The sequence below is a fragment of the Gracilinanus agilis genome, chromosome 4 (assembly GCF_016433145.1).
Source record: "Gracilinanus agilis isolate LMUSP501 chromosome 4, AgileGrace, whole genome shotgun sequence".
Lineage (NCBI taxonomy): Eukaryota > Metazoa > Chordata > Mammalia > Didelphimorphia > Didelphidae > Gracilinanus > Gracilinanus agilis.
The window spans coordinates 470,213,537-470,235,014 of NC_058133.1; the positions used below are offsets into that span (position 1 = coordinate 470,213,537).

Sequence of the window (21,478 nt, forward strand, 5' to 3'; positions counted from 1 at the left end):
CTAAAGCAAAATAAATGTTAAGACTGGAGTCTGTTAAGACTAAGTTGATTCAAGATGTAACTTCAGTATATTCTATTCCACATATAATTTTATAATCATAAATCATTACATGAAGTATTTCTATACTAAAAATGAACTTACAAATTCTCCTACATTTGCCAAGGAATGTTTGTAAGAAGAGGGGATCCCATTTTCTCAGGAAACCAATTCACAAATTTTTCTCAAGACTGATAAGATTTTACAACTTTATTCAAACAGATGGTCGCAAGATATCTGGCAAGTTTACCAATAAGGAGATTTTTTTACAATCTTTACAACTCTGTATGGTAGGTGCTATTATTGTCCTATTTTGAATAAGAGAATTGAGTCTTAAATAGATCGCTCTCTTGCCCAGAATGATATCATGAAGTATTAGAGGATTTGAACTCAGACCTTCTTGACATCAAGCTCTAATTTTTATGTGGAGAGGTCCCAGCAGAAAAGGAAGTGGGCTAGAAGTGGTATAAATGATGTTATTGGAGAGATGTTTGGTTAGAGAAGCAGTCGCGTTGGTCATGGATACCTGATGGACAACCTGCATGGTCCATTAGTATCTATGCAGTGCAAACAGATCTAAAGGAAGGCCTTCCAAACACTGAGATTTTTAAGAGTTGGTGGTGAGGAGACAACTGGGTGGCTCAGTGGATCGAGAGCCAGGCCTGAAGGGCCTGAGTTCAAATCTTGTTTCAAACATTTCATAGTTGTGTGACCCTGGGCAAGTCACTTAACCCCCATTGCCTAGCCCTTACCATTCTTCTGTCTTGGAACCAACAGACAGTATTGATACTAAGATGGAATGTAATGGTTAAAAAAAAAAAAAAGGTGGTAATGAGAAGGGAGTGCACTACCCCTGTAGTGCCCTGGCAGGGCAGCTCGTGTCAAGACTCAGAGATGGGCTATGGAATATCGCATAGGAGGAATAGCAAGTTTTCTGGATGTAATGCACGTGAATAATGTGTAATTAGGATGGAAAAGTAGATTTTGGCCCGATTATGAAGTTTTTTATTTTTATTTAAATGTTTGTTTCTGTGGCTTAAGATTTTCTCTTTATCTCTCTTTTCCCCTTCCCAGATAATTTTTTTAAAAGAAAAAAAAAAACAGGAAAAATTATTCAAACCAACCAATGAATTAAATGACTCTGATGTTATGTGTAATGTCCTATGCCCATTGACTTCAAAATTTGCAGTGGCACAGGCAGAGGTGTCTTCTCATCTCTCTTCTTTGGGGTCTCATTTGTTCTTTGTCATGTCACAACATTCAGTTTGTAAAGATTTTGAAATACAAAGTAGAGGAGGATATCTTTGATCTTAGAGTTAACAGAGAATGACTAGAGTGGAATGAGTGAAAGAGTGACATGGCTAGACTATTTTCTGGGAAACTATCACCACAATCAACTTAAATTGGGCCAGCTCCAGGTACCACCTTTGAGGGAACTGGAGAGAGTCCAGAGGGAGGCAACATGGGTGATAAATATTCTTGTGTTCATGTAGTATGAAGACTGGTTAAAGGAACTGTGGAAATGTGGAAAAGAAAAGATGAGGTATATGATACTCACCTTCAAACATTTAAAAGGCTATCAGATGGCCACATCAGGTGGAAGTAGGAGTGGCAGATTGAAACTGCAAAGAGGCAAGCTTCAATTTTAGATAAAGCAAAACTTCACCCAAATTAGAGCCACCCAAAGGGAGAATAGATTGCTTTAAAAGGTTCTATCTCATTGTAGGTCACTAAGCATAATCTAGGTCATCATTAAGTACCTTAAAGAAAGGATTCTTACTCAAATACAAGGTGGCCTGTAGGTTGCTTTCTAGTACTTAGATCCAGTTGTCTTTTTTTTTGTTGTTGTTCTTTGTTATTTTATTTTTGCCCATCTAAATATTGCACTTTTTTTTGAGGGGAATAAATTGGTGATGTTACTAGTGGTTCTCTGGTTTGAATTCTCATGGATTGGGTTTCACCTTCATGTCCTTCATTAGGAATAATTTGGCTCCTTACCATTATTAGCTCCTTGAAAAATCTGAATTTGGTTCATGTTTCTTTAAGAGCCCTGCTCTCTGTTCCCCTGCTGCTCCTGCAGGGAGATGACAAGGAATCCATATTTTATTCCTCCCTTTTTCCAAGATCTTCAAAAGTGCATTTTAAAATTTTATTTTAAAATGATGTTGCAGTTTTCTGCCAACAATTTGGATTCATGTTCTTTAAGAATAAATATCAACTGCAATTAATCCCAAAACATTTTGGGCATATAAAGGCATTCATTTTAACACCCAAGAGCTAAAACCAACTGGTATATTTTATAGTCTTTGTTATCAAAACCTTCTTGCTATTCTGCAAAACAGATTTCTAAGAAATAGAAAGGCAGACGCATAGTAATAACAATTGCAGATTCAGACAATAAGCTGAATGACATGTGACTTATGTAATTTTTGTAGAATCACTAGATCAGTGGTGGAAGGAACCTTAGAGATTATTTCTAGTCTAACTTGACATTGTCTCTGATTCTCTGGTTTGAGTCCACATGGATTGGGTTCCATTGTTGTGGCTCCCACCCAGCATTAGCTCCTTGGAAAATCTAAACTTGGCTCCTATCTGGGCCTTGCTCTGTTTTCTTGTGACTCCTGCAAGCACTGAGGATAACAAAACAATTGATGAAACACCAGGCTTATTAATGGCAGAAATACAAGAATAAAAAAAAAAATTGAAGGGACCTTTTAAAAAAAAACAAAACCAAAACTTACTTTCCTTCTTAGAATTAATACTATGTCTTGGTTCCAAGGCAGAAGAGCACTTAAGGGCTAGGCAATATGGGTTAGCTGACTTGCCCAGAGTCACACTGTTAGGAAATTATCTGAGGTCAGATTTGAACCTAGGACTTCCTATCCTATTTGAACCTAGGCCTGCTTCTCAATCCACTGAGCTACCTAGTTGCCTGGAAAGGACCTTTAAATTGAGTTCTTTAGAACTTCCCAAAATTCAGCATGGTTCCTGACAGTGGGCCTCGGGGCTTAGAAGGGGCAAAATCTCCTTGGTGCCTTCATGCTACCTTTTGAGACCTATTTGGTTCCTCCCTCCCCTATCTTCTGACTGGCCAGTTCCTCCTAGAACTTTCATTTTAGGGAAATGTCCAAGTCAGTTGTTCACTCATTCCTCTCTTGGCTCTGTTCCTGATTCTCTGAATTTCTTTCTTAACCAAGTTTCCACGTGAGCACCTTCTCTCCCTCCCCCCCCCCCCCCACTCCCTCTCCTCCTTTCATCTTCCTTTTTTATGTCTACCCACATCAGAATGAAAGCTGCCATTAGTACATTGTGCAGATTGTAGAATAAAAAGACAGTTACTCTTTCATGGTTATGGTTTCCTAATAAAATGTACAAATAGAAGGTTGTGTAGAGGACTATGAGGTAGGTTCAGGGAGAAGGTACTAGGGTACAAGCAAGGGAAAAAATGCCAAATTCATCCAAAACTTTTGAGGTGTATGGAGAAATTGCCACCCCTGCCTTTTCCTTTTCCTGATCTCCCACCTTTGCACATAACAAAGGCTAGAAACATGAGATTTAAAGTTTGAGGGGAACTTTGAGATCATCTCCCTCCTTTTACAGATAAGGAAACGGAGGTCCTTAAGTGAACTGAAGTATTAATGGTCACACAGGTGCTAAGTTGGCCAATAAAGGATTTGAATTGAGATTTTCTGAATTGTAACCCAGTACATCCTACCATCTTAAAACTGCTGGGGAGATGACATGCCCAGTTAGTCAGATGATCATAAAACCTTTTTCCCATATCTTGCTGGCCTTTCACTTATGTCTGGCAATAGTTTAAGTATTTTTACTTCATCACCACTCAAAAAGTAGCATGATAAAATTCAAAGATTTAAGTCAAAATGCCTGAATTCCAACATACTAAACATTTACTTGAACTTGAATTTAACATGATCCACAAATTTCTTCATCTGTAGAAAAGGGGCCCGTCATGAGTCCTACCTTCTTTGAAGTATTGTGAAGATCTTAAAAATGGTCAAGTACTACCCAAATATATACTGTTAAATAAAAACACAGAATCAATGGATTTTGGATCTGAAAAGAAATTGAGTTCATTTTCTATTTAAATAAGGTTTTTGGCATTTGGCAGGTTTTTATATCTTATAAGGGTCAATAATTTTAAATGGCTATAAATCAGTAAACAATTCCATATGAAGATAGATGCTTAATAGGCAAGTTTCTGGAATGCATCTATCACATATATTTTAAGAGATTTCTGCCAGGGTTTCCAAAAAATCCTCGCTACATACGTGGAATTTGTTTTCACAAGGCAAATGGATATAATTCATATTTTAAGAAACCTCTTATGACTCATCATACTATTTACTGCTTATGCCAGGCTTTATTGATTAGGATGGAAGCATGGAAAGAGGAGAAAACAAAATGTTCTACATTCTTGTTCGCTGAATGAATGTTACCACTTTTTTCTTGGTTCTCCACATTCTTCAAGTGCATATACAGTCCCAGTTTAAAACAACAAAAAAAATTCTCAAATCAAAAAAAGCATATTGAACAACATATCTTTAAATGTGAAACCTTGGGAAAGGCTTTCTGAATTCTGAATAAACATTTTTAAATCATACCAGCTACATAAAGCCCTTAGGTTTCCATTGCTCAGCAGTAATTAAAATGATTTACATGTGTTCGAGATTTTACAGAATTATTTATTTTAATCAGCAAGATCTGGTCTGAGAAAGTCCTGGCTCAGTTTGTGCTGACTGTGTGCTTATACTAACAAAAATCATTACAAACAAAAGTGTGACTGTGTGTTTACATAATGTATTTAGCTTTCAATATTCAACAGAAATACTGTGTGCAGTAGTTATGTTTACTATGTGACTTGCATTAGCAAAAACATGTCTATAATGTTTCCTCAATCCAACCCTTCCACAAATTGTTTCTCTTTGCAACAGCCAACCTTGTTTTTCGGGAAAGCAAAAAAAAAAACAAAGCTAACTATTCCCATCCGATATCACCAAGTATCACCTGCTGTTTTAATGAGAAGTATTGCCAAACATGGTTATCTATTGCTTCGTTTCCCTCACGTAGTGGCCATGATACATCACTTGCAAAGTATACGGGAAAGAGCAGGTTATAGTTGGGGCTTTGAGACTTAGATAACATCTTTCATTCTTCAAAATTTAGGTCAAAGAATAAAGCAAGAGGAGTATCCATGGGCTGTACTTAACATTTATAGATCCAATGGCCATTAGTGCATTTTTATTATGGTAATTCCTGATGGTAATAGGGTAAAAGCATATATCCTAAGCATTCCTACTTTCCAATGACCTTCTATTTACTTCATATATATTTATACATGGACATATTTCCCTGGTAGAATATAGGCTCTTTGAGCCTCTTTCACTTTGGCCTTTTTATCCCTATCACCCAGCAGATGATTAATAAAAGTTTGACTGACTGATCTATGATCTCCATTTGTGATCAAAACAGCTGTAGTCCATTTGGCTGAATTATGAACTAAGCATTCCTTCTTATTTTCATCTTGAAAAATAGTGACACACAGCCCCATATTATAGATTTAGTCTTAGAATGAATACATACATATAAGCAAAATTTAAAGGGAGACTGTCACAGCTAGTTTTTAGCTGACATTTAATACTTCATATTCTTATTTTTCTTTTGAATTTGACAATAAAAAGACAAAACTATTTTCCATAGTCTGAAGAAAATGAGAACCCAAAGAATTGAAAACAGACAAAATAGAAGAGCAATGTTCTTTTACTACAATAATTGAACTCCTCTAGTAAGGGAGGGATCTTTCTCCCATTAGTAAACTTTAGTCACATCAGAATTTTTATTATAAATTTACATTTTTCCCCTAACATCTGTGTTGAATTCCTACGGATAACTTTCAAAATATAAGAAGTTTCTTTCTCCTATGACTTTTCAAAAAAAGGCACCAATATAAATAGGGCATCATTAGATAAAATTGGAGTTTAAAAAGAAAAAAAATTAATTTGGATCACTGTGCCTAAGATTTTTTAGGAAATGAATTTTCTAACATAGTATTTCACCTGTAAAAAATCTTTGGTATTACTGAATTCAAAGCAACTTAAATAAATGAAGATAGTAAAGAACTCTTTGCTGGTTTAGAACTCCAGGGTGCCATGCATGAATTAATTTACCTAAAGTTTTTAAGTCGTGTCTACAGCTTCAACTGGCATTCACAATGACCAAAATGGAATTTTGTTAATCAGTTTGTCATCCTCTGAATTACTATTAGCTGTCAGTGAACCGTTGTATCTGGCCATCCTTTCATCCCTCCTTGACTGTTTGTGAAATAGAAGATCTGTGTTATCTGGCCTATCTGATCTTCATCCAAATAATATATGACAACTGTATCCTACTTGATCATTTTGTCACTGTAAGGTCACTCTGCTCTTTCCAAAAGTTCAGTCAGATGAAATAACTTCATTAAATGTGTTTTGTACAGATCATACTGGTCCTAGCTGACACTCAGTCCCACTGGGAAGTATGTAATTTTCAGCTTAACTGTCACAACCAAACAATCAAATTTCCATTATGAGTTTGGTTGTGTAATATACCTCAATGACCTAATCCTTAAGGTGAATACAGACTTTCTCTCTCTATATATATATAGCACACTGCATGCGCTATATATGTAGATTTTAAAAAGTAGTCACTAAAAGCTTTTTTGATATTTATTACTATAGCAATAAATACCCTTTTAAAACTATTGGATGGATGAAAGGGGTGCCATCCCATAACTGAAGCACATTTGCAATTGTTTAAATTATAAATATAAATAGAGATAAACACACACACACACACACACACACACACACACACACACACACACACACACACACAAAGACACACAGACATAAATAAAAATAGCTTCAATTCAAAGGACAATACAAGTATTTTCACTCTAAGCAGCCTGTTATACTGCCTACAGGAAAAAAAGGAAAAGGGAAGATTTTGATTCAAGACAGCTAAGCTCTATAATATAGAAATACTTGTAGATTTTCATACCCCCTTGTGGAAAAGGTACTCCAATGCTATCCAAGAAGATTCTGTGCTGACAATGTACTAGGAAGGCTGTCTCAATGATTCCTTTAAAAGTTGCAGTTATTTCAATTTGTGTGGTTGGCAAGACCAGGCCAAAGAGATCAAAGGAGTCCTTTTTCATAGGAATTATAATATGACTATAAAAGAGAAAGTTGAAAGTTGCATTTAACTGGCTGCCAACACATGCTGAACTCTGCTTTGGTCCAATAGTCACAAACCTTTTGGATTTTTGTTTTTTAACTAACCTGTGAACGAGTGACCAATACTTTAGTCTCTCACAAAAAAAAAAGGAAAGAAAAAGAAAAGAAAAAAAAAGGAAAAGGAAAAAAAAGATGCCATTTACTTGCTAAACTCTTTAATAACCACTGGGGAAGGGACTTGCCCAATCTCATAACTAATTTATTCTAAAGTTACTCTTTTGGTACTTGGGAGATAAGTTGCATTCCTTTAAGCAATGGGGAATTAACTGGAACATGAGAGTGTTGTTACTGAAAGAGTAAAAGGATCCTTAGAAGGTAAAAGAATTTGCACTTTAGATCACACTTCTGGTCGGCCTATGCACATTACAAGAGTCGTCTAGATACAAATGATAGTTTTAAGTGTGTGCACGAGGCTGGGGGGGGGCAGGGGTAAGGTAAGTGCTAAAATGTTGAGGGACATTAGGAATATGTCAATGATAATTTACTTTTCACTTAAGAATAACCTTTCCCCTCAATGCTTTTCCAACTGACACTATCATCATTGGGCAAAAGAATTCTGGACAAAGCTAGAGGTGGGAGGTGCTAGAACTGGATTTAGGCACCGAATGCTGTCTTTCTCTGAAAAGGCTGAAATAGTACAGGGAGTCAGAGGTAAGAAGTCTTCTAGAGCTCCCTCCAATTTGACTCCTAACTTACAACCAGAGGCTACACTCCCACTTCACATTCTTTTTAGCACCTGCAGCTCAAAGATATTTGAGATCTTCTCCAGATACTACACCTTCTCATACCTTCATGAGGTAGGTGAAATTACACTCATTTATAGCTGGGTAGGCCAAGGCTTAAAGCCTGAGTTACAAATAGCAAGATTAGTAATAATGCCCCAAATCGTACTTTTTCTCTCTGCTCATCCTCCTTCTATAAACAGGCAATGCCAGGAGGTCTAATAATTAAACAAGGTCTCCCAAAGTAGTATTGTGACAGTCACCCAAGATCAGCCATAGTTAGCGGGCAGTGTATAGATATATTTCTAAAAGGAAGTGTACATATCATTAATTTCTTCCTCCTGCGATACTTATTAAATTCTTGGTTAACTGTTAGGTAGTTCCTATTCACGTCGTAAGAGGACTAAGAGAGCTGGATCTTTTAAAAAGAGGCCACACTTATGATTATAGAAAAGAGTAAAAAAAAAAAAAAAGACATCCTTTTATCATACTGTTAAGAACAAAACAGCAGCACCCCTATAGATCATCTAATTCAGGGATACAAGCCTGACACCTTGAGAACCCAAGTCCACACCGCCCATGTTCTGCTAAACATTTCAATGATTTTTTGGTCAAATAGTAGAATTTCCGTTAAATCATTTCCAACATTTTCAAGCTTCAAACCACTCTTCTTTGTCATAACTAGAGTATCTGGATATATAAGAAGTAAACAACGCAATCAGATTGGTAGTAATATACCTATTTGATTAGTGTAGTCTGACTGGTTCTGTATACTGTTACAAATAACTCAGTACCCAGGGCAGCTTTCAATATGATGGTGACAATACAATTAAAACTGGCAGACTGTCCAATAGTCTGATGCCTTTTCTGGAAATTTAAGACATTTGAAAGTTGCTCTCCAATAGGAGTTGCAGACACAAAGCCTCTCCTTCATTTTAACCTGTCATATCAGTATTCCCATTAAATATGCATATACAAATTTAAAACAGTGGTACACAGTGCATAGTGACCTAATATTTGCAGATTGTTTATGTGCCCGAAAATATATTGTCAATAAAAAAATATCAGAAAGGTGGGGACAAAAGATCCTCTCTGAATTCTGTACAGCACAAATGAATTTCAATTCAACAGGCAGCAGGCCATGAAGAGGGAGTTATCCTTGGAAACCAGCAGTAATACGAGATGGAAGGTCATAGATCTGGTGATGGGGGATAAGACGCATAGTAAGGCCCATTTTCCTGTGAAAAGAAACAGAAAGACAAAAAAAAAAAAAAGATTTACAATATTAAAAGCGGGTCCTCTTTAACATCTGTGAGCATGGAGGAAAAAGTGCTTTAAGACAGAATTAAAGACAGAATAAACTATGTAGAGACTTAGCTCAGGATTGTGAAACTCATTTCTTAAAGGGAATCTAAGAATCATAACTGTGTTGGCAGACTGTCGATGCTCCGTTGCCACACATAAGGAGAAAGGCTTGTTAAAGTTCTCAGGTCATTCAGTTCAGAACTGCATGCCAGGCCTTTAATGTCTAAGGAAGGCAACATAGTTCCAGAATGACTATTGGGCCCACATTTTTCCTAAGTTTGTCTTTATAAAAAGGAAAAAACAAAAAAACAAAAAAAACCCCACAGTTAATTTCAATGGTTTTAAGTTAATTACACTCTCACAGCCAATAGGCCCACAATTAGATTAATGGGCCTTAAGATTGTTCTGTAGTCTCTAAGAATTTTTCTTCCCGCCTTCATTAAGCCCTGAAGTATGGAATGTGTAGCATTAATGAAAAGTAAGTTAAGTCTTAGAAAAGAGAGATGGGAAATGGTGTTTGAAATGAGATATTTTATGGTAATTAAGGGGTAAAGAACCTTAAACTAATGAACTATCCCTAAACTTTGCATTGGATCTACTGAAGCAGGGATAAATACTGGACCAATTCTAGAGAAACAAGTGGATGCTGGCATAGTAATGTCTAGTGATTCTTGGTTTCTGAATATAAATGTCAACAAGTATCTAAAATATTTCCTTTAAATTCAGGTGAAGTCAACTCCTAGGATCAGTTATATTTTTAAAACTTGAATAATCTATTAAAAAACTTCATTTTGGTGTAAAGGATCATCTTTTTTTTATTCCTGATTTAAGTTCTATTCTACTCATATTGCTCATCTATCCACAAAGATTACAGAATCATGAAATGTTAGAAGGGGAGGGAAAAGGCTAAGAATTTATATCACAATTACTATTGCCAGGTATTGTGCTTCAATGTCTTTTAGAAATATTATCTCAACTATTTCATTCCCTCATTAAATTAAAGGTCTCATTAAATCCAACTGACTCATTTTATAGATGAGGAAGATAAAGCCTTGAAATGGAAGTTTCTTGCATGTTGTCACAGAGCTATAGTGGCAGAAATGAAGCAAATATTGTTCAGGTAAATCTACTCTGAAACCTCTTTGAAAATGAAAGATTCACTTCTCCCTAAGTAACCAATAAACATTTTTACGAAACCCCTGCTACATGAAAGACACTGTGCTAAGATGCTGAGGACAAAAAGCCAAAAATAAGATCCTTCCTGCCCTTAAGGAGGTTACAGTCTTCTCCTGAGAGTAGCTTGCATCTATATAGTGTCTTAAGTTATTGGAAGCTTTCCTCAGAATAGTATACTGGCTACTGACCTTTAGTTTTATCAGGTGATTTATCCATAGCGACCAAGTTCTTCAACCGTAACTGGAACTGTTTTTTTTACTTCAAGCCCAGGGTTCTTTCTACCATTCCACTCTATAATTCAATCCTCTCAGAACTTATTTCTCAATTCTCTTTCATTGCTTAAGGAATTAAGCTTTTCATATCCACCCTGAGCACTTTTTAAGGCTGTGAAAATTTCTTAAACTAGTCTCATACTAGGTGAGAGACTGCTGAGCAATGAAATATCTTTACGATTTATTTGGAAATAAAAGATTTATGAGATGCAAGTCCTGGGGGAAAACTTTGGAATCCTTTTCAAAGGCCTTAATGAAAATGGTAGCTAATTTCTTGAGGTGGGAGGGCCCCAAGTTGGTCAACCTTAATTCCCTTCTTGGCTGATTTGTTGGATTTTGCCTCTGTCCTCCAGTTACCACCTCAACCTGGACCTTCCTTCACGTCTTGGGGCCTCCTCACCCTGTTACATCCACTAGCCTCTGAGGCCTTTCTACCCTAGAATGGCCCTCTGCTTTGCTTGCCCACTGATGAATTCCTTCCAGGACCTCCATTTGAGAAAGGTACAGGCCAGTCAATCTGCAGTCCCTCTTGCTTTTGCTTGGACATGTCATATCCCTCTTCCATGGGCCTTTTAGGTCTCATCAAGTCCAAATGACTTATTTTACATATGAGAAAGATGTGGTCTTAAAGTTGAAAGGACTTGCATATATAGTCACAGAGCTATAGTGGCAGAAATGAAGCAAATACTGGTCTTGGTCCTTTGAAGCCCCTCTGTAAACAAAAGATTTTCACTTCTCCCTAAGCAATTGACAACTATAGAGCCAAGGAACTAGGGAGGAGGAGGGAAAAGGGAGGAAAAACAGATTGGAGGGACACCTCAATTGTAGGAAGGAGGTTAGGGTGCAAGATGCCCAAATTTCTGGGTCTGTTGACTTTTTTCAGTCACAGTTTCTTAAAGAAAAACACAAATTGAAAAAAAAAAAAACAACCCATCACTATAATTATCTCCTCCCTCTTATGTATGTCCCCCCCATCTTCAGTGTTTTAATTTTTTAAATTCTGTAAATAAATGGTTACTATATTGGAAAAAAAAAAAAAAACACTTGCTTTGTGAAAAGCACTGTGCTAGGTGCTGATAATATAAAGCCAAAAATGAATACTTTTTGCCCTCAAGGAGCTGATATTCTACTGAGAGTAGCATGCATTTATATAGTGTCTTATGGAATTGGAAGCTTTCCTCTTGTAATAATATACTGGCTATTATTACAGGTAGGGGATTAACTATCAGATAAGGAAACAATTTTAGTTTCTTCAGGTTACCCATAACTTGAATTTGGGTCTTCTGATGTCAAGTTCAAGGTTCTTTCTACCATATGCCATAGTTTTGGTTTTTCTCTCAAATGAGACTTATATGAAGCCTGAGGATAGTTTTCACATAACCACACAGACAGGAAGACTGGGAGAAAAGATCATGACAATCAAAGTGCCAAAAATGAAGGTAACAATGAAGATTTTTAAAAAAGCTTAAAACATCTTTATTGCTTTGAAACTATAACACAATAGAAAAAGATTTGGACTCTGAAGACCAGGTTTCAGATCCTGGCTCTGCCATTTAACTATCACCTTTGACAAGTCACTCCCTCTCTCTGGGCAGGGGAGGATGCTGGGGCCTGGAGTTTTCCAAGAGTCAGGAGAGCAATGAAGGGGAGTAAAGATAGGGGAGGTGAGTACGTGCATGTGCGTGTGTCTGTGTTTTCACCAGTACTGGAGCTTCACCTTTGTACGAAATAATGTGTACATCATCTGAGGGAAACTGAGAAGGTCTGAACAAGTTGCTCTCCTGATCAAGTCCCTTCAGCAACTCCTAAAAACTCTTTGGCATGGCCCTGAAGGATATGCATACCTATATTTTCACCTATATTTCTCGCCTCTTTCACGACTTCCTTTCCTGCTCAATGTCTCTGCCAAACTAGACCAGTAGCTGGTCCGTGAACTCATCATGCCATTTTTGGGATTTCTGGCTTTTACATGAATAGTCGGTGATACCTGTAAGGTACTGCCTTATTACTCTGCTATTCAAATTCGCCATTTTGCTTCCACCTTGAGCTCAACTGATTTTCTAGCCTTCCTTGACTCCCCCACCTTAGTATTCTCTCCCTCCTCAGGCCTTTTTACCCCAGAATGCCTAATGCTTGGCCTTCCCCCTTCTCCCACTGATGAATTCCTCCGAGGGCCTCTATTTTGAGAATACTTTATATTTCTCTTTTGCCTCTCTCCGATCCAATCCTGACAAGTCCCCAGGCCTTGTATTATACGTTTCTGTGTACATGTTCTATCCTTTCCTTCTCCTCTGCTCCTAGAAGGGCTGTCAGCTTATTATTATCAGGAATTGCCATTTTTATCTTTGTAACCCCACTACTTACCAAAAAGCCTTGTGTACTGCCTTTTGGACCAAACCTCCGACTCCACCAGCATAGGGAACTCTTATTGAGGAACTCCTCGAATCTATTCTGCAACTGACAGTCTTAGAGTTGCCTGGGGTGCCGAGAGGAGAGGACAGAGGCTGCCCACAGTCACACAATCAGTATGGATTAGAGGCAGGACTTAACCTGGTCCTCATGATTTTAAGGTTGTCTCTTTAAGCACTAAGTTCTTCTGTACTGCACACAACAGGTGCTTAATAAATATAATTCAATAAACATTTACTAAAGGCCTGCTGTTTGGCATTGCTGGATATATACAATTTTAACCAAATTTACACTAAACCAAAATTACATTGTCCATGGGGTTTGTAATCTAACAGGGGAATAACAAAGATAGTTGAGTATAATATGCAACACTACATGTTAACACAGTAGAGTGGTATAAAGCAAATGGCAATGCGAAGTTTGAAGGTCCTGAATGAGTGGGAAAGCAGGGAAGACTTCATAGGAGGAGGCAGGCACCATGTGAGATGAGCTTCAATTCAAGAAGCAAAATGGGGGAAGAGGATGGCAGAGAAGGAGAGAAAGGCGGGAATAGAATGGCGAGGGCCTGAGGAGTGACATGAGGAAAGTAAGGCTAGGAGAGGAGAGGGACTGTAGAGTCCTCAGTGCCTCACGAGGGGTTGGAAGCCTTCCTCTGTGGGTGAGGGGCGGTAAGAAAATGACTAAGCTTGGCTGTAGACATGTTTAGTTTGAAGTGTTCAGAAATCCTGAAGGCAGGTGAGAAAAATGGGCCTGGAGCCTGGAAGGGGGATTTACACTTCAGAGATACATCTGGATAGAGGACTTGAAATGATATTGGTAGGAATGAGACTGTCAAGGGAGGAAGGTTGAGAGATAAAACAAGATGGCCAAAGACATCTTCAGAACAGTCACATTTCAAGGTTAGGAAGCAGACTGGGAGCTAGTAAAAGACAGAGAAGAAAAAATGGAAAAGTAAAATAAAACCTTAATAGAATTGTGGTATCTTTGAAGCCCAGGGAAGGAAGTTTATCTGGTGGGCAGAGGTGTGTGTAACAGTGACAGAGTAGATAACAAAGAAGGATAACAACTTTAAAAGACCTCTGGAAGCCCGATTATGAGCAACTGAGGTAACAAAGAAGTGGAGACATATTAGTGTGTTGTGTGTGTGTGTGTGTGTGTGTGTGTGTGTGTGTGTGTATACTTCATGGAAAATTTTGTCTAATTGTATTAGACAAAATTTTCCATGAAGTATTTATAAGGGAAAGGGATGAAGGTGAAAGGTTAAGAGAAGCTTTTTTTAGTATTCAGGAGACTAGAGCACATTTATAGGCAGGTGGGAAGGAGGCAGTAAAATGAATTAGGCCAGTATTATCTTCTCTTCACTCACCACATATTTTGGTCTCCTTGAGTAAGAAAGTAGTTTTCTTAAAGACTTTGCTCCTAATAGCTTACACATATCATGCTGAGTCCGTGATTAAAATTACATTATTTTAAGAGTGCATTACAGAATTAAGGAAAAATTAGCTTTGGGCTATCTGAATAATAACAATAAATAGCTAACTTTATATACATTTCTATTTGGCAGGCACTGTGTTGAGTATTTTACAATGATTCTCTCTCATTTGATCATCACAACAACCCCGTGAGATAAGTATTATTATTAACATCCTGATTTTACAGAACAGGAAACGGAAGCAAACAGAGTTACCCAGCCAGTTAAGTGTCTGGAGCCAAATTTCTGACTCCAGCCTGGCACTCTGTTCACTCTGCCACCTAGTGGCCTCTGGGTGTACTGCCATCTTATATTTTGCGTCTTCCATGAGAGACAAAGAACAAGGTCTCTGGCACCCTAATGGGGGCCTTCCAAGGTGACAGGGAGCCATGAATTATTAGTCTTTGAGTCTAATCTTTCAACCAGTTGTAAATCCATCTGACTACATTACATGACTGTCTGCTTCACATATCTTTATTTTTTCCAAAAGAATAGCATGAATGTTTTCAAATAGTTTGCTAAAATCTGTTAAAATCCATCCAGACCATTCACTTGTCCTTCCAGTCTAGGGATCCTATAAAAAAAAGGGAAATGAGCTTAATCTGTGTAGGACTTGTTCTTGATGAAATAGTCGGGTTCTGTTTCCTAGGAGATGGTTAACACCTACTTTTTAAAACTGTAGGATAGGTTCCAGGAAGAAAAGAGGATATTATAGAGAATTCTACATTTATACCATGGAGTTTTATTCATTGATTTGTTTCATTCATTGCATCTGTATCCCCAACATCCAGGATAGTATATGGCACTCAGGAGGTGCTTAACAAATGCTTATGGTTTATTTTTCCCTTTTTTGATCACTGTGTGATAATTTTAGGTTTGTGTCTCTGAAGGACAATGATATGACAAGGTAAAAAAAAAATCACACAGTACTGAAACCCAAACTAATTTAGGACAGCTGGCTTGGGTGTGGTAGAATTTTAAATGAATTTTAACAACTGCCTATTCATTTTTAGATGCTTAGACACACAATGTGTGTCACTGCAAAACAGTCCCTTGGGCTTTCTAATGATCTTAAAACAGATGACATGCATATCTGTTCCAGAAAATGAAGTACAAACCAAAACATTGGCTTTTGAAATGTAATTTCATTTTTTTATATCAAAAAAGGGTTCTAACTAACCCCTATGCCCAAACATCCCCTTCAAGTCATTCTTTCTATCCTAAAGAAATAAGACAATAATTTAGAAGGAAAAAATAAGGCCAATTTTAATTTTATGAATCCACTAAAAAATACAGGCCAATGCCCTAATCTCGCTACTATCTATATCTATATATATTGTATGACATATATGTCCATAATCTTTATATCCATGACCTAATTGTTCTGTTTTTACTAGCTCTTTCTGTATTACTGCCTAACAAATTTTTATTAGCTATGAAGAAATATTATTTACTCCACTTTGCACACAGAATCAGAAATAATAGCTAAGGTTAGCTGGATGCTAAAGAGAAAATTTCATATAGGATTTTCATATTTTCAATTTAAATAATTCTGCAAAAGTCACAGAATAACTATGGTAAGACTCTTCCTCCACCTTCCCATTTTAGTATATATATATATGTATATATATGTATATGTGTATACATATATATACATACATATACACACACACACACACACACACATACATAGAGAGAGAGAGAGAGATAGTTAGCTAAGTCAGGACAAATCTCCATCATCTATTTCCTACCTGAATTTGTCTTTTGGTATTAATAGCTACGATTCTATTACTAAAGGGAAACACTAACTGCAATTATAGGCAGTACATCATTCTGACAAGTAAGGAGCAAGCACCACAGCAAAAATATTGCCCTGAATATACATATTAGAAGAGCCTTCCTTTGGACAAGCTTCTTTCTTAAGGCATGAAGAATGTTAAATTCCATCTCATGTTCACTAAGGAACAGCCTCATCTTTACCAATAATGTCCTATAATGAGAGGATGTAAAGCTCTTCTATGTTTTGTTCTACAAAACACGGTCTGTTCTCTCCAAAGGGAGTGTGATCTTAGGCACGTGATTTCTCTGGCCTTAGTTTCTTCATGTAAAATGAGGAACTAGAGGGTCTCCCGGGTTCCTTAAAGTTCTAAAATTCTGAGTCATATGAACTAGAAGCCTAATTGGAATTCTATCTGAAGTATGCTTGTGTTTTAACTGTAACTTCACTCTAATTACTAAAGACTACAGGAACAGAAACTAGCCTCCAAAGAGTAAAGCAGAGATGTCACAGACTTCTGTGGTAGCAGAGAGTATTACCTGTGAATTCAGTTACTGAGAATGAAAATGAACTACTGAAGGGATGCACATTTCTTTAGCATTTAAGGAAATAATATTCTCCTAGCCCAAAGGCTATAGTCTAGTGAGCGATTATCAATCTCCTAGGCAGATAGTAAGTGGTCACAAATGAGACTGAGATCTCTAATTTCTGACTGTAATTCTTTGGCAACTCTGTGTCCATATGATAGTATATTATAAAGTTTGGGGAAAAGATGAGAAAGAATGAAGCAATTTTAATCAGTGGCCACATTCCTGACAGCTAACTCTCTGTCTGCTTTGCTGAATCCCTTATCCAGCAGCACACATCTTCTAACTGTGAGTTTCCCACAGGGCTCTGTCCTGGACTTTTTTTTCTTTTCCATTCAGGCTATTTCACTTGGTGATCTTAACAGCTCCAGTGGATTCAATCATCATTTCTATGCTCATATACAGCCTTAACCTCTCTGCTGACCTCTATCTCAGTTCCTACTAGACATCTTGATCCAATGAGACATCTTAAACTCAACATGTCCAAAACTGAATGAGTTATCTTTCCCCCAGACCCTCGCCTCTTCCAAACTTCTCTATCATTATCCTCTCAGTCACCTAGGGTCATAACCTAGTTGTCATATTTGATACCTCACTGGCTCTCAACTCCTCCTCCCATCCAATCTGTTGCCAAGGTCTACTGATTTTTCCTTCATAACATCTCTTACATATTTCCCCTTCTCTCCTCTGACACTGCCACCACCCTACGTAGGCTCTCATTATCTCAGGCCTGGACTATTGCTGGTGAGCCTGCTTGTCCCAAATCTCTTCTCACTTCATTCCATACCCTATTCAGCTGTCAAAGTGATCTCCCTAAAGTGAATATCTATGTTATTTCCTTATTCAATAAACTCTAGTTCTATTACTCCAGGATCAAATAAGAATCCTCCATTTGCCCTTCAAAGTCCTTCTTAAGCCTATGCTTCCTTTTTCAGTTTTCTTATATCATATCTAAGCCGCCTCACCCTTCCTAACACCTCAGATCATTTCAATCCAAAGACACTGCCTTCCTCATTGTTCTTCAAATAAGATATTTCCATCTCCCAATTCTGGGTATTTTCAGTGGTTGGAATATTCTCCTTGCTCATCTGTTTATTTTTCCAACTTATTATGCATATAGCTTGTTTGTACATAGTTGTTTGAATGTTGTCTCTTTCATTAGATTCTGAGTTCCTTGACAGCAGGAATGGTCTTCAACTATTCTTTGAATTCCAAGAACTTAGCACAGAAGCTGGCACTTTGAAGGCACTTAATAAATGTTTGCTGACTGACACCACCCTAATATGACCAACAAATGGCCCTGTTCACTCTTTTAAAAAAAATCTTCCAAGAAAAGGTGTCTTAATAAAGCAAAATATAGAAGAAATAAATTATTTCAATTACATTTTAAGAAGCTTTTGCTAAAATAAAAGCACAAATACAAAAAAAAAGAACAAATACACAAGGAAAAGTATGGAATAGGCATTAAACAGTTTTGATTGAATATATAAATTGACAAAAATCTAAAAGATAAGAGCCATTCCCCAATAGCTCTGTGGCCAAAGGATATATACAAGCAGTTTTCAAAAGAAACAATCATCTGAAAGTTTTCTAAAAGGTGAATGATCAAATAAATAAAAATTAAAATAACTGTACTCTGACATATACAAAATGGGTGAATATTATAAAAGATGGAAAAATTCAACATTGGTAGGGGTGATGGAAAAAGAGAAATGCTAATTTACTGGAGGTAAAGCTAGAAATTGTTCTGATTATTTTGTATGGAAATATATAAAACAAAAATTGTTTATCTTTTTGGTCCCAATATAAGATTTGTGGGCCAAAGGAGTTATGGAAAGTGGGGAGGGTAGAAACTCTTCGTATAAGAATGGTTACTGTAGCAATATTTATAATAATAAAATTGTAAACAAATCATGTCCTTAGTAGTTGAGGAACAGATGAACAACTTTTGGAATTTTAGTATAAGAAATATTATTCTATAAAGAAAGATGAATATGAAGAATTCAGAGAAATATAGGAAAACATGTGAAGAAAGAAGAAACAAAGGAAAAAATACATACTGTCTACACAGTGAGACATCATTAATCAGCAACAAAATTCAGATTAAAGACAATATACAAAGTTGCTACTATCTCTTTAAAATTAAAGCCTTGAATTCTTTTAAAAAACCAGTGAATTATAAAAATACAGGGTTACATTTATTTAAAAAGCCATATACAGTCCTAAGCTTAATAGTTTTTGGAAAGTATACTTTATAGTATGTTTACCTGTTTAAATAAAATTCATCAATTAAGAAAAAGAAATATACAGATAGAACAGCAGTAAGGGCAAGGCAATGGAGGTTGAGTGACTTGCCCAAGGTAACACAACTAGAAGTATCTAAGGCTACATTTGAACCCCAAACCTCCTCTCTCTAGGCCTGGCTCTCAATCCACTTATGCCATCTAGATGCCTTCTAGGAAAGTAGCCTACTTAAGGAGGCTTCAAATCTATTTAAAAAAATGTCTATTTACCTTAATAATGTCCTATAATGAATGAAGGAAAAAAAAAAGCATTTATTAAGCACTGACTATGGGTAAAGCACAGATGCTGTGTGTTTTTCTTTACTAAGTTCAAATGGCATTTATAAGTCCTCACACCATGGCTCCTTCCTACTTATGCATCTGCTTGCAATCTAATGCCTCCCAAGCACACCACGATTCTGCTGCCTCGCTGTACTGGCAGCTGAGTGTTCCAAATTTGTATCTCTGTCCCAGCTATTCCTCATAAATGTTTCATTCCCACCTGACTCTTAAGACTCCCTGGTTTACTTTTACCTCAAGCGGCACCAATTCCAGCAGCTCTTCCTAATTTCTCCCAATTTTCCCATTACTAATGCTTTCCTCTCTATAGCTGCCTGCCATTTAGTTTCTACTCTAATTTACAGATGTTGTATTGTCCATGAGAATATAATTGACTGACAGAGTCAAGGTCTTCTATTAACTGACTATGTAACCTTGGGTAAGTTACTTAATCTCTTTGTAATGTTGTAAAATGAGGGACTTGAATTCAAATTCGAGGAGGATAAAAAGTATTCTCTAACTTCTTACCCTGGCATCATATTCAAGAACAAAGGGTGGAAAGTCAATCTGTTCTGGGGATATGGCAGCAAATAGCTGGTGGAGGCTGTCCACATGGTGGATTTTGTCTTTTAGTCCTGAGACAGAAAACGTAGTGAAAAACCATGTTGATACCTAAATGACAGAAAAGAAAAAAAAGACTTCAATTAGTGGCATTTACTTTTCCTTAAGAATATCAGGTAAAATCAAACAGAAACAAGATGAAATATTTAGAAAGATGAACCTATGTTCATGATTTTTAAAATTATATCTAAGTAGGTATGATTTTAAAAAAATGTATATGAATAAAGAACCTTGATATTGAGGATATTAGAACTGAGCAAGAAGAAGTAGCCATAATTAGCCACTTAATAAGCATTTATTAAGCATTTACTATAGGAGCTATTGCTAAATTCTAGGCATACAAAGAAAAGCAAAGACATAGGCCCTGCTCTCAAGCATCTCACATATTGATGGGAAACAAATAACTATGTACATAAAAGAGACATACAAAGTAAATGGAAGGTAATCTTAGAGGGAAGGGACTAGCAGTCAGGAAGGGAGGGTCAAGGAAGGCATTAACCAAAAGAGGATTTGAAATGAGTCTTGAAGGGAAGCAATCAAAACTTGAAGTTAGGGATGAAGAGGAATGAGGAGGGGGCACATTCCAGGTATTGGGTACAGTCTGAGAAAATTAAAACAAGCCAGGATACTCCTGAAGGACTTATGTAAAAGAATGTTATCCACACTGAGAGAAAGAATTATGGGAGTAGAAATGCAAAAGCAAAACATATGACATCACTTATGGCATGTATATATGGGTATGTGATTTGGGGTTTAGGCCTTAAAAAAAGCACTCTATAGCAAAGATGAATAATATAGAAATAAGTATCAAGTGACAATATTTGTACAACCCAGTGGAACTACTTGTCGGCTCTGGGAGCAGGGAGGGAAAGAAAATAAATCATGTAAACATGGACAAGTATTCTAAAAAGCAAATACATAAAATTAAAAAAAAAAAAGAAAAAAATGCTGAGCTAAGAGACTGAGTCCCAATTTTGGGTGTAATCCTTCATGTCTCTGATCTGCTATGTGACCCTAAGCAAAAATCAGCTTATCTCTGGGTTCATCAGTTATGCCTATTTGGCAAATGGAAAGGACACTTAAAAAAAAAGTTACATTAACTTTTAAATTTTGGGTGTGTAGCTGTTCTTTGCGTTTATATTGCTGTAGTTACAACTATAATTATTTCAGTATATGGAGACTTTCTTTTTACTGATGGCTTGCGAGTATAGATATTTTAGCTGCTTTATGTGCATAATTCCAAATTGCT

At 36.7% G+C, this 21,478-nt stretch overlaps 1 protein-coding gene across 1 annotated transcript in view; it reads right to left on the reverse strand.

Annotated features, from left to right (window-relative positions):
* Positions 1-8,104: 8,104 nt before the first annotated feature.
* Positions 8,105-21,478, reverse strand: part of GDAP2 (ganglioside induced differentiation associated protein 2) — a 70,662-nt gene continuing 57,288 nt past the window's right edge. Inside the window, exons 12-13 of the mRNA XM_044672492.1 lie at positions 20,137-20,280; positions 8,105-9,288 (exon numbers count right to left, since the gene is read on the reverse strand). Coding sequence (XP_044528427.1) covers positions 9,241-9,288; positions 20,137-20,280 — 192 coding nt within the window. The 3' untranslated portion in view covers positions 8,105-9,240. The remainder of the gene's footprint in view (positions 9,289-20,136; positions 20,281-21,478) is intronic.